This window comes from Carcharhinus amblyrhynchos, chromosome 8 (assembly GCF_965287045.1).
Source record: "Carcharhinus amblyrhynchos chromosome 8, sCarAmb.v2.hapA, whole genome shotgun sequence".
Classification (NCBI taxonomy): Eukaryota; Metazoa; Chordata; class Chondrichthyes; order Carcharhiniformes; family Carcharhinidae; genus Carcharhinus; species Carcharhinus amblyrhynchos.
The window spans coordinates 30,354,888-30,370,491 of NC_137331.1; the positions used below are offsets into that span (position 1 = coordinate 30,354,888).

The following is a 15,604-nucleotide window of genomic DNA, read 5'->3' on the forward strand; positions in this document are numbered from 1 at the left end:
GGTTGCAGCCAAGAAGAAGAAGGCGGCCCAATGAATCCCAGAGCCATTTGCCCATCTTGAGGAGGGGGTTTTGGCTGGTTAAGGAGAGATTTGGAGGGTCGGGGCATTGTGAGTAATGGAGCAGGTGGCTAAGAAGCAGGAGGGGTTCGAGCTAATGATCCTCTCTCCTCCCCCAAGCCACAAAGATCGGTCCCCAAAGATAGTAGCCTCTTCCTTCCCACCCTTGAAATTTTTTATTTTTAAAAGCAGCCTGCCCAACAACCCATGCCAACCATTTTATGGCCTGGGCAGCATTATCAGGGTCTATTGGTTTGCTAACAAACCCAACTGACCCACAATTATTTATTTGCTCATGGCAATTGGCTGCCAATTTTGGTTGCCACCCACCCCAGTATTATGGCAATGAGCTCGGGGGTGGGCAGGAAGGTGATAGAGTGGGCACCCATCCAATTTTATGTGCTTCCCATCCTTGCAGAAAACATGCCTGACTGGGTCACTAAAATTGGCCCTGTGCTTCTGTTTAGGATGCATTATTGAGGCATCCTCAGACTGCAATCAATGGAAAATCTATAAATTGATGAGAACTTCCACTTTTTCATCCCTTAAATCTCTATAGAAATTAGAATTGTTGGTATGGATGCATTGTACATGGAATTAAGGAGAACCTTTGACAAGTAATACATAGGAGATGGCAAGTATCACCTAGGGGATTAATAGAAAAAATTAAAAGGTATGGAATTAGGGGGCGAATCCTAATGAGTCTGTTAAGTGGTCTCAAGTCTCAATAACCTTCCCGTTTCGTGGAGTTAAGTTTTTTTTTCTAATTTAGGTCTCAGTAAGGTTTTTATAGGTTTTTTTATTACCTCTTGACTTTAATGTTCTACATCTATCGTCATAAAATCTAAATTTATTATAGCGCAGAAGAAAACATTTGATCTATTGTATCTATACTGTTTTTTAGATGTGCAATTCCCCTTGTGCCATTCCCCCACCTTCACTCCATGATCCTGTGCATTCTTCCTTATATAATAGTTTAATTCCCTTTTAAATTCCTTGATTGAACTTGCCTCCACCACACTGTCATTCAGTGCATTCTACATCCTAACCTGTCAGTGTGAAAACATTTCCCCTACTTTCATTATTGCTTCTTTTGCCAATTAGCTTAATTCTGTGTGCTCTCATTCTTGATCCTTCTGTGAGTAGGAACAATTTTTCCCTATGTGTCCAGAACCCTCATGATTTTGGATACTTCAATTAAATCTCCTCTTAACCTTTTCTTCTTCAAGGAAAATAAACCCAACTTCCCCAACCAATCTATGTATCCCTGACTGGGGTGCAGTACTGTAGTTGAGGCTGAACAGTGTTTTAATCTCCTTGCTCTTGTAGTCTATGCCCCTATTAATAAAAGTTTAGTTTTTTTCAAGTTTATTTAAGTAACAGCATTTCAGTCTGGCAATGTGTGCGTTGCTGTTGGGTCAGCATTTATTGTGCACCCTAATTAACTTTGAGGGAGGCATGTAAGAGTCAACTGTAGGCCAGATCAGATGAACCAGATGGGTTTTTATAATTGGCAATGGTTTCATGGTCATTGTTAGACTTTTAATTCTGGATTTGTTTTATTCAATTCAAATTTCACCATCTGCTGAAGTAGGATTTGAACCTGGGTCTCCAGAGCACTAACCTGTGTCCATGGGTTGCTAGTCCAATGTCAATTCACTTCGCTACTGCCTCCTCTTCAATGACTCAATGACAGCTCTTTTTCAACCCCTGTGGTTCTCTCTTTAATTGTTTGTGAACATATGTTCCACAGTGTAGACACCTACATGCACTCAAAGTTTTAGCCAATGGTTGAGGGATGAAAAGCAAACCATAAAGACAAGGTTAAAAGTAAGAAATTTAGAACAGAATTGTGAAGCTATAGAATTAATTTCCTAGTGTCTGCCTCAAACACTAACCCATGTCAACATTCAAAATTAGATGTGTACATGAAAGAAAAGGAGCTGAAGGAATATTGGAACAGGTGAACTAATGTAATTAATATTACTTCTGCTTTTGTAGAAAATCATCACCAATGGGTGGATTGAGTGTTAGATAGAATGTATTATTGGATACCGTTAATGGTATTCTAGCTTGAAGAAAATGAGAGGAAGCTACTGGATTATTTTAACTTTTAAATGTAACTTTGGACAGATGAGGAGCCATACCAAGCTGTGATGTAAGCAGAAATAATGCTTTCTATAGTGCATCTGTAAAAATTGGTGAGATGCCAAATTTCCTGAGTCTTCTGAGAAAATAGAGGTGTTGGTGGGCTTTCTTAACTAGAGTCAGCATGTGGGGACCAGGACAGATTGGTGATCTGGAAACCTAAAAGCTTGACGCTCTTGACCCTTTCTACTTCATCCCATTGATGTAGACAGGGGCATGTTCTCCTTTATGCTTCCTGAAGTTGATGACAATCTCTTTTTGTTTTGTTGATATTGAGGGAGAGATTATTGTTGCTGCATCAATTCACCAGATTCTCTATCTCATTCCTTACTCTGTTTCATCATTGTTTGAGACCTGACTCATTACAGTGGTGACATCAGCAAACTTGAAAATTGAATTGGAGGGGAATTTGGCCGCACTGTTGTAGGTGTATAAGGAGTATAGTAGGAGGCTGTGAACACAGCCTTGTGGGGCACCAGTGTTGAGGATGATCATGGAGGAGGTGTTGTTGCGTATCCTTACTGATTGTGGTCTGTGAGTTAGGAAGTTCAGGATCCAGTCGCAGAGGGAGGTGCCAAGGCCTAGGCCACGGAGTTTGGAGATGAGTTTCGTGGGAATAATTGTTTTGGAGGCAGAGTGGCATTCAATGAAAGGGGTCTGACATAAGTGTCCTTGTTATCTAGGTTTTCCAGTTGAGTGCAGGGCCAGGGAAATGGTGTCTGCTGTGGACTTGTTGTGACAGTAGGCAAACTGTAGTGGTCCCAGGTAGTCTGGGAAGCTGGAATGGATTTGTGCCATGACTAACCTTTCGAAGCACTTCATAATGATGGCTGTCAGAGCCACCAGCTGATAGTCATGAAGGCACACTACTTTGTTTACCTTAGGTACGGGAATGATGGTCATCTTCCTGAAACAGATAGGGACCTCAGATTATTGTAAAGAGAGGTTGAAGATGTCTGTGAATACCTCTGCCATTGATATCTCACTGTTGTGGCCAATGAAATCCCAGAATAAAAGATTTGCTTCTTAAATTAATCCTTGACTGCTTACAGTTGACTGTAAGCAGTCAAGGGTTAACTGTTCATTTTTTTTAAATTTTAGATGTAAAGCAACACAATATTCACAGTTAACACATGGAAGCAGTTGGGATTTAAACCCCTTCCATCTAATGTTGGATCTGTTACTTCCCGTTGGTTACCTCATTCCATATTTGCCGACTATAAAATCTCTAGCGTACCTCTGAATCCTTATGTTCTTCTCACCTCCCAATGCCACATTAAAGTGCATATTTATCTGTCATAAAATACACGGTACTGATTTATTATGTATGGATCCTTTGCTATATTATTTTTAATTGGCCGTATTGTTCATTTATTTGTAAAAACATAACTCAATACATTTTCCTGATTGTGATGTAGTAGGATTGACAAAAATAAAAATGTTATAACTGCAAACTATATTCATATTAGGTAAATTTGAAGGATGGTTGCCTGAAATAAGTTGTAATGTTTTCATGAGGTGTGATGATGAAAGTAGTTCAGGCTCTAGTCAATGCTGTCACACAGTTGTTTGTCACAGTTTACGTTTATTGAAATGTCAAGGCCGTCATTTTTGAAATGTCTAATTTATTTAAAATTTTAATGATGTCTTAACATTGCTGGTTTATGTGATCCTAATGACAGCAAAGAGCTAGAAGTATGGGCTTTTGGCAATTTAGCAATGTGATGTTATCCATTACTTATATGGCAATAAATGCATTCTGTGTCTTCTTGAAGAACTGAAATAAATACATTTTTTGCATCTAGCTGGCCAAGAATGTAGGAAATATCAGTTTTAATGAAATTCTGGAAGCCAATCTGCCACATCCATCACCAAAGCCGATTCCACATAGTGACATGTAAGTACACTTGGAAAAAGTGATTTAAAAGTAGTAAAAGGCAATAAACTGGAACACATATTTACATATCGTTTGGGTTAAGTTTATGATCATTAATAGGCCAGTTAATTGAATAAAGTGACTGCCTACCTCCTATTGGCTGGCAACTGAGCCTCTGCTGTTTCCACCTTTAGACATATTTAATGGCTGCTGCTATTTGACCAAACATCCTGTCTTCCAACCCATTTCCAGAGGTCTGGTAAAATCCTAGCCTTCACTTTTGAAATGGTTATTCAAAGGATATGGACACACCTACACAGCTTGTGACATAATAGACTTGCACTTTGTATTTCAGTTAGCCATATTTTTCAGGAAATTAATTGACAGGCATTTGGTGAGGTAGGTCCATCAATATTATTGCAGTTTAGTAGATCTAAAAGTCTCAGATCTAGCATATCCCATTTGTTACAATTTTGTTATACTTGAATGTCAGATGTGATAATGCTTTTAAATGGAGAATGTACTTAAATTTTCAGGCCTCCCACAAATGGGTTGCTCTGTGATGAAGTGACAAATAAAGGAATGTCATGTGATTTCAAACTAACAATGCTAAAATGTGTTTTCCTTAATGCCAGCATTTTTCACAAACAATTGAAAACCTAAAAACCACAATTTTCAATCTGTAACATTCTGTTTGATTGCTTTAACTATTATTTTTAATTATTTGTTTTATTAATTCACTATGAAGTACACCTTGTATTCACTGATAGCTTTAAAAAGGGGGCTTACAGTTAAAGAAGTTAGTAAGCTAATTTATCAAGATGATCTCTCTTTTTCTATTGACCTTTGTATTTAAAAATGCAAACCTGATGCATAATAGTATGGATTGTTGAATTGATTTGTTATTTATTAAATATATTCAGGTAATAAGAATGGTCACCACTGAACTATGTATTTTAAAAATTATCTGTTGGGTGTTGCACTGCTGCTTTGTATCTTTGTTGAAGAACTATGACATGTTATTCACCCACATAATCTGCTGTCTTTTTGACAGGACTGCACGTAAAGAATACATACATGCAAAATATGTAGATCATAAATTTGCCAAAAGATTGTGCACCTCTTCTTTAGCTAAGATGAATGAGTTGTTGGAATCTGTGAAATCCAGGGATTTACTTGCACTAATTCAAGTCTATGCAGAGGGAGTTGAACTAATGGAGCCACTACCAGATCTTGGACAGGTGAGAACTGGTAACTATTTAACTTCAATTACCTGCCATCGATCTTGTCATTGGGACTGGTCAACAGGACGTTGGCCATCTTAATTTTTCTGCCCCCGCATTCATTTCAACCTCTTTCCATCCAAACTTTCTACTCTTTGCTCCCTCAGGTCCAACCCTGACATTGTCATCAAACCTGCCAACAAAAGGGGTATTGTCATCTGGCTTACTGACCTCTACCTTGCAGCGGCTGAACGGCAACCCTCAGATACTTCCTCCTACCTCCCCTGGACCATGACCACACCATTGAACATCAAGCCATTATCTCCAACACCGTCACCGACCTCATTTCCTCTGAATGCCTTCCCCCCCCAGAGCTTCAATCTCATAGTCTCCCAACCCCAGCAGCCCGCTTCTACCTACTTGCCAAAATCCACAAAAAGGACTGTCGTGGTAGGCCCATTGTGTCAGCATACTCCTGCCCCACTGAATTTATTTCCTCTTAACTTCGTCCTCATTCCTCTGGTCCATTCCCTACCCGCCTGCATCTGGGATTCCTCAGATGCCATGCGTCATATTGACATCCTCCAGTTCATAAACCCTAACTGCCTCTTATTCACCATGGATGTGCAATCTCTCTTGTGTCCATCCCAAACTAGGACTTCTTTCTTGAAAAGAGACCTGAACAATTCCCATCCACCACCACCACTTCTCCACCTGGCTGAACTCATTCTCTCTCTCAATAACTTCTCCTTTAACTCCCCATTTTCTCCAAATCAAAGGAGCAGCAATGGGTACCCACATGGATCCAGCAATGCTTGTCTTTTCATGGGGTGTGTGGAACATTCCTTCTTCCAGGCTTACCTGAGTCCCCTCCCACAATACTTTTATTGGTATGTTGATTATTTTGGTGCCGTTTCATGCTCTCGTCCAGACCTCAAAAAATTCATCAGCTTCGCTTCCAGTTTCCACCCCTCCATCACTTTCACCTGGTCCATCTCAGACACTTCCCTCTCTTGACCTTTCTGTCTCCATTTCCGGAAATAGACTATGTACCAATATCCATTACAAGCCTACTGACTCCCACAGCTATCTGGACTACATCTCTTCGCACCCTACATCCTGTAAGGACTTTATCCCTTTCTGTCAGCTCCTTTGCCTCCGTCGCATTTGTTCCAATGATGCCACTTTCCAAAGTGGTGTTTCTAATATATGCTCTTTTTTCCTCAACCATGGATTTCCGTCTACAGTTGTCGACAGTGCCCTCAACAGCATGCGGTCCATCTCCCACGCCATGATCCTCACCCCCTCCTCTCCCCCCTAGTACAAGGATAGAGTCCCCCTTGTTCTCACATTTCACCCCATCAGCCTCCACATGCAAAGCATAATCCTCCACCATTTTCGCCAACTCCAGTGTGATCCTACTACCAAACACATCTTCCCTTCACTCCCTCTGGCATTCCGCAGAGACCATTCCCTCTGGGATAACCTAGTCCACTCCTCCACTGTACTCAACACCTCTGCCATCACTCTTGGCACATTCCCATGCCATCGCAGAAGGTGTAACACCTGCCCCATTACCTCTTCCATGCTTACTGTCTAAGGTCCAAAACACTCATTCCAGGTTAAGCAACGTTTCACTTGCGCCTCTTTTAATTTGGTCTATTGCATTCGCTGCTCCCAGTGTGGTTTCCTCTATATCAGAGAGACCAAGCATAGACTGGGTGATCGCTTTGCTAAACACCCTCGGTCTGTGTGCAGTCAGGACCCTGACCTTCCGGTTGCTTGTCATTTTAACACACGATCCTGCTCCCATGCCCACGTGTCATTCCTTGGCCTGCTGCAACGTTCCAGTGAAGCTCAATGCAAACTGGAGGAATTGCATCGTATCTTCTGGCTAGGCGCTTAATAGCCTTCCGGTCTTAACATTGAATTCAACAACTTCAGATGATTAGCTCCACCCCATTCGGCCCCTTTGTTTTCATTGTATTTAATTTTTTTTCTGTTCTCTACCTTTTATTTCTTTTATTGTCTTTCTTCATTCTTCCCCCCCCCCCACCCCCACCCAACTCTTTTCCGCTCTCCCACCCGTTTTCCCCCCCCCACCCCACATCTTCATCTGTCACAGCTTACCCTCTGATTTTAGCTTCTCTGCCATTTCCCATTATTCACGTCCATTATTCTTTCTGTGGACTGCCATTAGCAGCTTTTCCCCTGAGTTTTGTGGCTATGACTCATCATTCATTCCCTCGCCCTGCATTGTAAATATCTCCCACTTTCTATGCCTTTTAGCTTTGTCAAAGGGTCATCTGGACTCGCAATGTCAGCTCTTTTCTCGTCTTACAGATAACGCCAGACTTGCTGAGATTTTCCAGCATTTTCTCTTTTGGTTTCGGATTCCAGCATCCGCAGTAATTTGCTTTTATATTTTCACTATTTTAACTGCCTGAAATTACGGAAACAGTCTTGCTGGCTTGCCATGCCGATTGATACCAGCACTGGATTGCTGGCATGACCTGAACATGAAGCTGATTTAAATACTTAAATCATAATTTTCATATTATTAGTGAGCCTGAGACAGAATGCGGGGAGACGGTGTGGAATGAGATATCTCCTGCTGCACCAACTGCAGACTTTACACTGTCTACAGTGCACTGGGTGATCGTGTACAATGGCACCTTCTAGCAGCTATCATCCTGCCGAGAATAGACGCTGTCCACCCCACTACTGCTGCGAATCACACTTTGCCTAATTTTTTCTTGTGGGTGGCATAAGATTTAAACCTTTCTTTTGCTGACAAATTGGATGCGATTCTCTCCCATTTTCATACTTGTTTGGCACTTTGGATTTTTTTTACTGATTGCCCCCTACATGTTTCACTGCTCAGTTCTGTATGCAGAGTATATGTATAACATTCAAAACATTTGTTTTTGGTCAATAAACATTTTTTAAAAATTCCACATTTCAATTTGGCCCGGGTTTTCATTTTACTATAGAATACAGCATTACTCCCAACTGTTTTGGTTAACAAGGCAAAAACCAAGAAAATATTTCTGTTAAACGAGTACATAGGAAAATACCATGCTGTCCATCTAGTATGGCCATCAATTTATTCCTTTCGACTGCATTCACAAAATAACAAGATAACTATGATGAGGAAGGTCATTTGGCCCATTTTTGTCATCTATCCAGAAAGATCATGCAGTAGTTATCTTGGATTTTATTTCAGTAATGTCAGTGTTTTCTCTCTACGGGAACACTGCTTCATGATTCTGGAAAAAAACAGGAAGAATTGTTATTTCTTTATTCTTTCATGGGTTGTGAATGCATTTGTTGCCATCTTGCATTTCCCTTACTGGATCATTTCAGAGGACAATTAACCCATTTGCTGAGGGTCTAGAGTCACATGTAGGCCAGACCATTTAAGCGAAACAGATCTTCTTCCCTAAATGACATTAGTGAACCAGATGGATTTTTATGACAATCAATGATAGTTACGTGATCACCATTACTTAGCCTACTGAAATTCTTTCAGTACTTATGCTGTAAGAAAACAGCTAGAGAGAGCATTAAAATACATGAATAGCTTCAAAAGTAAGAGTATGAGATAATTCCGAATTTTGACTTTCCCATGCATTTGGAGGGAAGATAAGAGCAACGCATCAACCCACTCTGTTACTTCATCAAAGTGCTTGAGCCAGTTAGCTAAAGACGATTTGCCCTTTAAAAAAAAATCTATGCTGGTTTTCCTTAATTAATTGCATTTGCCCAAATGTCTATTAATTTTGTCCTGAATTTGTGTTTCTAAAAGCTCCCCCACCACCGTGGTTAACTGTAATTTGCTTGTAGTTGCTGGGCTTATCCTTGTATCTTTTTTGAACATGGTTATAAAATCATTTGCAATTCTCCGATCCTGATACCACCCCTAAATGTAACAATGAATAAGAAATTATGGCAATTTCTACTCATTCCTTTGATTTTCCTTGGATGCATCTCATCTTGGTTCTTTATCAGCTTTAAGTTTAGCCTATCCAATATCACGCATTATGAATTTTAAACCCTTTTAAGTGTCTGAATTGCCTCCTCTTGTGTCATGACCTGGACGGCATCTTATTCTTTGCTAAAGACAGATGCAAAGTATTCACTAAATACCTCAGTCATGCCCCTGGCTTAATGTGTAAATATTCATTGGTACCTAATGGGCCCCATTCTTCCTACCACCCTTTTACTAAGTTTTTCTGTCTTGTCCCAATCCCTCCTTATCTCCAATGCAAGCTTCCAGCCCTGACTATATTTCTTTCCCCATTTATCTCCCAGAAACACACACAAATAGAACAATGAAGGAATCAAGTGTAAATGGCAGTAGCAACTTACATTTATATAGCATCCTAAATACTTTGAAACATACAAAACATTTCTTCAGAGCATTAACACCAGAAGAAATAGGAACAGGAGTAGGCTGTTTGACCCCTCTAGCCTGCTCCACCATTTAATAGGATCATGGCTGAGCTGATATTTCTTACGTCCACTTTCCTGCCCTTTCGTTGTAACCCTTGATATCCTTGCTGATTAAAAATCTATCTATCGCAGCCTTAGATATACACAATGATTTTGCCCCTGTAGTTCTCTAGCAAGGAGTTCCAAAGACACTCAACGGTCTGAGAGAAGAAATTCCTCCTCATGTCAGTCTTAAATTGGCACCCTTTTATTCTGAAACAATGCCTCCTGGTCCTAGACTCTCCCAGGAGGGGGAACGTTCTTGCATCATTTACCCTGTCACGCCCCTTAAGAATCCGATATGTTTCATTGTAACACAAAGTACAATGAGCTGCATGAGATATTAAGTCATATTACTAAAAGCTTATTCGCAGATGTAGGTCTTAAAGAAGGAAAGCGAGGTAGTGGAGGCATAGGTGTGGGAATAAATTCCTGAGCTTGGACAACTGAAGGCATGACCATCAATGGTGGAACAATTGTAGTTGGAGATCGGAATAAAGGAACACAGATATCTCTGAGGGTTATGGGGCTAAAGTAGATTGCAAAGCTATGGAGGGGCAAGGCGATAGAAAGCTTTGAAAAAAAGAATGAGAATTTTCAAAGTCAAAATGTTACTTGACTGGGAACCAACTTAAGCCAGTGAACATAGGATTCATGAAGAATTGGAACAAGAAAGAGAAGCAGAACAAGACAGAGGCAGAGGAAATGCAAAAAAGAAGAAATTGAGACAAAGGCATTAGAAATAAAAGCGAAGGAAAACATAACCAAAATGAGAGAGAAATGCCAGAGAAGAAGCAAAAAGAAAGTAGCAGTTACAAAGATACAATTTACTTTTGGAGCATGAAGATGACTTAAAAATATGGCAGTATATTCTCCTCCAATGTATTATCAACACTACAGAAAATCTACTGTTAATAAAATCAGTTCAGTAATTCATATTTTGTATCGGCCATAATGTACTTTGTATTATACTTTTTGGTTGGCCAGTAGTTAATATTTATAAAAAGGCTAATTTTGTCAAAAAACATCCTCATGAATTGTGGAGAAAGAATGTGGTTTTCTTGTGGCATGAAGATTACCAACATCTCTCCAAAGTACTGAAGTAGTCATTATCAGAAACACTGACATCACAATTTTCTGATTCGAGAGAGATAACCCCAGAGTCAATGCCTCTCAGCAAGGTCTCGGAACACGCATACTGCAAAAAGGCAAACAGATGCATTTGACACACAATTCTGTAACACAGTCCAACTACTCCAACATTAAGCAGGCAACATTAACCTTAGTGTTTGCAATCATGCATTTTCATGTCTACCTATTTGGCAAACAATTTGTCGTAGAATCTAACCACAAGCTACTGGAGAGCTTTTCCCTACCAACACACTGCCCAGATTGTGGTGGCACTTGATCAAGATTCAAAGATACAATTGAGAATATGGACAATCCAGGTAACTTAATGGTCATATCGGAGGCACTTTGCAAATTGCCTAACCCACCGAAAACAGCAGATATATCCTAGGTCTACAAGTTAACTTCATTGACATTGAATTTGAAGATGTTCTACAAATTGATCTGGTGCATTTAGCTGAACACACTTGCCAGCAGTTACAAGAAACAACAGTGAAAGATTCTATCAGAAACCCTCGTTTGAGAATGACGATTTCAGTTCAGCATGCCAACGAACATGAGACCATTTGGCCTTTTTGGGATGAGCCAGACATCTCAAGGAGAGTCACTTTTAAGGGCAAGTATGTAATATTACTGAAATCCTTGTGACCTGATATTTCAACAAATTCATCACTCGTATGGGTGTAGGTCAGGTGGGAAGACTCACGAGAAAGGTGGTCTGTTTGCTGGGTCTGAACATTGATGTAATCACCAGGAAGTGTAAAGCACATCATGTGCATATGCCAAGTCAGCACAGAGAAGCACCGATTCCCCATGAAGTTAGTCCACAATTGCAACTAATCTCTTTAATGTCCAAGGTCATTGTCGTAGTCATTGTCGACTACTTTGCCAAATACCCTATTATTTGGCATTTGCAGAATACTAAATGTGTAACAGTCACACGTGCTCTTGAGGTGCTATTTTCAACTTATTTGGTGTGCCTAGATAGATCATTATGAATAACGGTCCGTGATTTATTGGTAAGTCAATTCAGGATATGTATGAGCAATGGATTATCAATCACAATACTTCTCTTCATTACCCTAGTTCCAACAGCCAAGCTGAACAAATGATTCAGATGGTAAAATCCCTCATTCTCAAATGTTGATAGACCAAGCAAGATTTACACATTGCACTGTTGCATCTGCAAGTGGTGCTTTCAGTGCAACTATTCCATCGTGGCAGAGCTCATGTTTGGCAGACCAGTGCACACTAAGTTACCTACACTTACCCATTCGATCTCTTAAAAACTAGAGAGCAATTTTTAAAATTGCAAAAGACCATGATCAACATGCAAGTAATAATTTGGGTACAAATTGCAAAGTTTACAGTTGGGATCAGTTTTCATCCAGGATCCCACAGAAGGCAACCAGCCTAAATAACAAGGATTTCTTCAGAACCGAGATTCTATGAAGTCATCACACACAAATATGCAATGGTGAGTTGTAAAAGAGGACAACTCGGATGCATTCCAGCTCCTTAATTACCGTGCAGTTCTATTGCATCGAGGACTAGCTCCTGAGTTAAGCCAGGAACAACATTGAGGAATGACAGTCCCACAGACCACTGTGAGCAATTAAAGAAACCTCCAGACAAGGTAACAAAGAACAACACAGCATGGGAAACAGGCCCTTCGGCCCAACGAGCCCGCGCCGCCATTTTAACATTGAGTGCCCTCCTCTACCTATGACCTTTGTCTACGCCTATTGGAGAAGATTGAGGGAAGACTAATTTAGGAATAATTTGTTACACCAATCAACCTAAGAGCACGTTTTTGGGGTGTGGGAGGAAACCGGAGCACCCGGCGAAAACCCACGCAATCACGGGGAGAATGCAAACTCCCGCAGACACTGTCCCAAATCCATGTATCTGCACAGCAAACAGTGATAGTCACTGAGTTGTCGTGTCACCCATCAGATGGTCCAGTTTAAGCATACACTAATGACGTAAAGCACTAGGCAACTCTCGAAGCAACATCCAAGAGCAGCCCTCGCACAACCCACCGCGTGTATGCCCTTGTTGGACAAGGTTTCCTTTAGAAGATCTGACTGTACCAGCAGATTGCTTCGATACTTTAGAGTCTTCTATATTAATCAGGTCTATACACTTGTGTAATGGTAATTAAACATGAACATGTACTGCAAAATATATATCTTTGGAATTTGGACCATAACTTTAAAAATAGAGAGGGTTGTTGCAATATCCTTTAAGGGACTCCAGCATGACATCACTAGAAGGGAAATGTGTCATTCAATCCAGTCTTGCTTTCACTTTTGCCTTTGAGCAGACCACGCACCGATCTTCATGCTTTCTACCTTGGTATAAATGTTTTCATGTATCTAGTCTCAATAAATGAACCAACAACATGCTTACACAATGTCTTATGAGTAATTATGCTTTTATATGATTACAAAAATGCAACATTCACTACCCTCCACTTGCACGCCACATGCTTATTTGGAGCATTGTAACCTTTTGTGATTTCTTTTTGGCCTCATATTCATTGTCGTTTCCAGGCTGAATCTTAAGCCTTCACTTTATCTTTTGTTTCTGTGTTTTCTATCATTTTCTAGACAGTTTCCCTGCGTGATCTTTATACCTAGATCTGACCTGGTACTTCTAGGCAACAGTCTTGCAGTGTAATCTAGCTTTTAAAAAAGATTAAGTGTTAAAAACGTAGGTGAAGGATTGCTAGAACCACACAGGTAAAAACGTAGTTTTGACTTACTCGGTCATTGTGAGTCAGCTATCTTTATAACGTGTTATGTATGCTAATATCAAGAAAGAGCTCAGCATTTGTGGTTATTAGTTGAATTATTGTAATTTAAATTCACACTGTTAATCTGGTTGTTTACTTAACAAACAGGAGCCAGGGGAGACAGTGCTTCATCTAGCAGTGCGAACTGCTGACCGGACCTCACTTCACCTGGTTGACTTTCTTGTACAGAACAGGTAAAAATCACTTACTAGGTATTGCATTTACTATTATTTGCATCCAATGCCTTTCTTAAACTCATGTTGCTCATTTTAGTCACTCTGCAATCTTTGGCATTATGTAAAGCACACCTTCTTTTGATACTTTTTCATCCTGGAATACCATCATCTTTGGATTAACAAAATATCATGTAAGACACCTCCTGCCAGTTAAAAAATGATGCAAACCTCCCAAACAAAGTGTTCATTCATTCTGGACTGTTTGATTTACATCAGTTTCCAATCAATGAGAGTTGCCATAGGAAAGAATAATGTATTTTTGGTTGTTCAAATACTTTATAGTTTAACCAGTTTACTGAAGATTATAAAATGTTAATGAATAGAGCAAAAAAGAAAGCACTAAAAATAAGGAACTGCACTAATATAAAATACAACTTCTACTGTAAATGTATAATAGTACTGATCTCTTCAAAATATTGTATTAATATAGAACATAGAAAAACTACAGCACCAACAGGCCCTTCGGTCCACAAGTTGCGCCGAACATATCCCTACCTACTCGGCTTACCTATAACCCACTATCTTACTAAGTGCCATGTATGCATCCAAAAGTCTCTTAAAAGACCCTATCGAATCCGCCTCCACCATCACTGCCGGCAGCCGATTCCATGCACCCACCACCCTCTGAGTGAAAAACTTACCCCGACATCTCCTCTGTACCTACTCCCCAGCACCCTAAACCTGTTCCTCTGTGGCAGCTATTTCAGCCCTGGGAAAAAGACTCTGAGAATCCACTCAATCAATACCTCTCAACATCTTATACACCTCTATCAGGTCACCTCTCATCCTTCGTCTGTCTAAGGAGAAAAGACCGAGTTCTCTCAGCCTATCCTCATAAGGCATCCAGGCAACATCCTTGTAAATCTCCTCTGCACCCTTTCAATGGCTTCCACATCCTTCCTGTAATGAGGCGACCAGAACTGAGCGCAGTACTCCAAGTGGGGTCTGACCAGGGTCTTATACAGCTGCAATATTATCTCCCAACTCCTAAACTCAATTCCTCGATTGATGAAGGCCAGTACACCATACACTTTCTTAACCACATCCTTTATGTGCAAAGCTGATTTGAGAGTCCTGTGAACCCAGACCCCAAGATCCTTCTGATCTTCCACACTGCTAAGAGTCTTATCCTTAATATTATATTCCGTCATCCCATTTGACTTGCCAGAATGAACCACCACACACTTATCCGGGTTGAAGTCCACCTGCCACTTCTCCACCCAGTCTTGCATCCTATCTATGTCTCGTTGCAACTTCTGACATCCCTCCAAACTATCCACAACCCCTTCAACCTTTGTGTCATTGGCAATCTTACCAACCCATCCCTCCAGTTCCTCATCCAGGTCATTTATAAAAGTCACAAAGGTATCTTCAAAGGTATATTCCTATATATGATGTTTTTAGAATATAGATTTGTCTTTATCTGTAGGAGATTGAGATTATTGATCTATTTCTAGTATTTAGATGGTGTAGTTAACATAGAACTTAGGAGCCATTTGGCCCTTCAAGCCTGCTGTACCATTTAATAAGATCATTGCTGATCTGGCTGGCATCGCAATTCCACTTTCCTGTCTACCTTCCATAACCCTTAACTTCCCTGCCTAACAAAAATTTGTCTCACTCTGCCTTGAATCAATTGAAGGAC

At 40.3% G+C, this 15,604-nt stretch overlaps 1 protein-coding gene across 2 annotated transcripts in view; it reads left to right on the forward strand.

The window, feature by feature from the left end:
* The window catches only part of LOC145346497 (arf-GAP with SH3 domain, ANK repeat and PH domain-containing protein 1-like), a 320,720-nt gene that overhangs the window by 238,708 nt on the left and 66,408 nt on the right, over positions 1-15,604 (forward strand). For both annotated transcript variants that reach the window (XM_080193831.1, XM_080193832.1), the window contains 3 exons: positions 4,011-4,102; positions 5,136-5,322; positions 13,832-13,917. In XM_080193831.1, the coding sequence (XP_080049957.1) occupies positions 4,011-4,102; positions 5,136-5,322; positions 13,832-13,917 (365 nt within the window). The remainder of the gene's footprint in view (positions 1-4,010; positions 4,103-5,135; positions 5,323-13,831; positions 13,918-15,604) is intronic.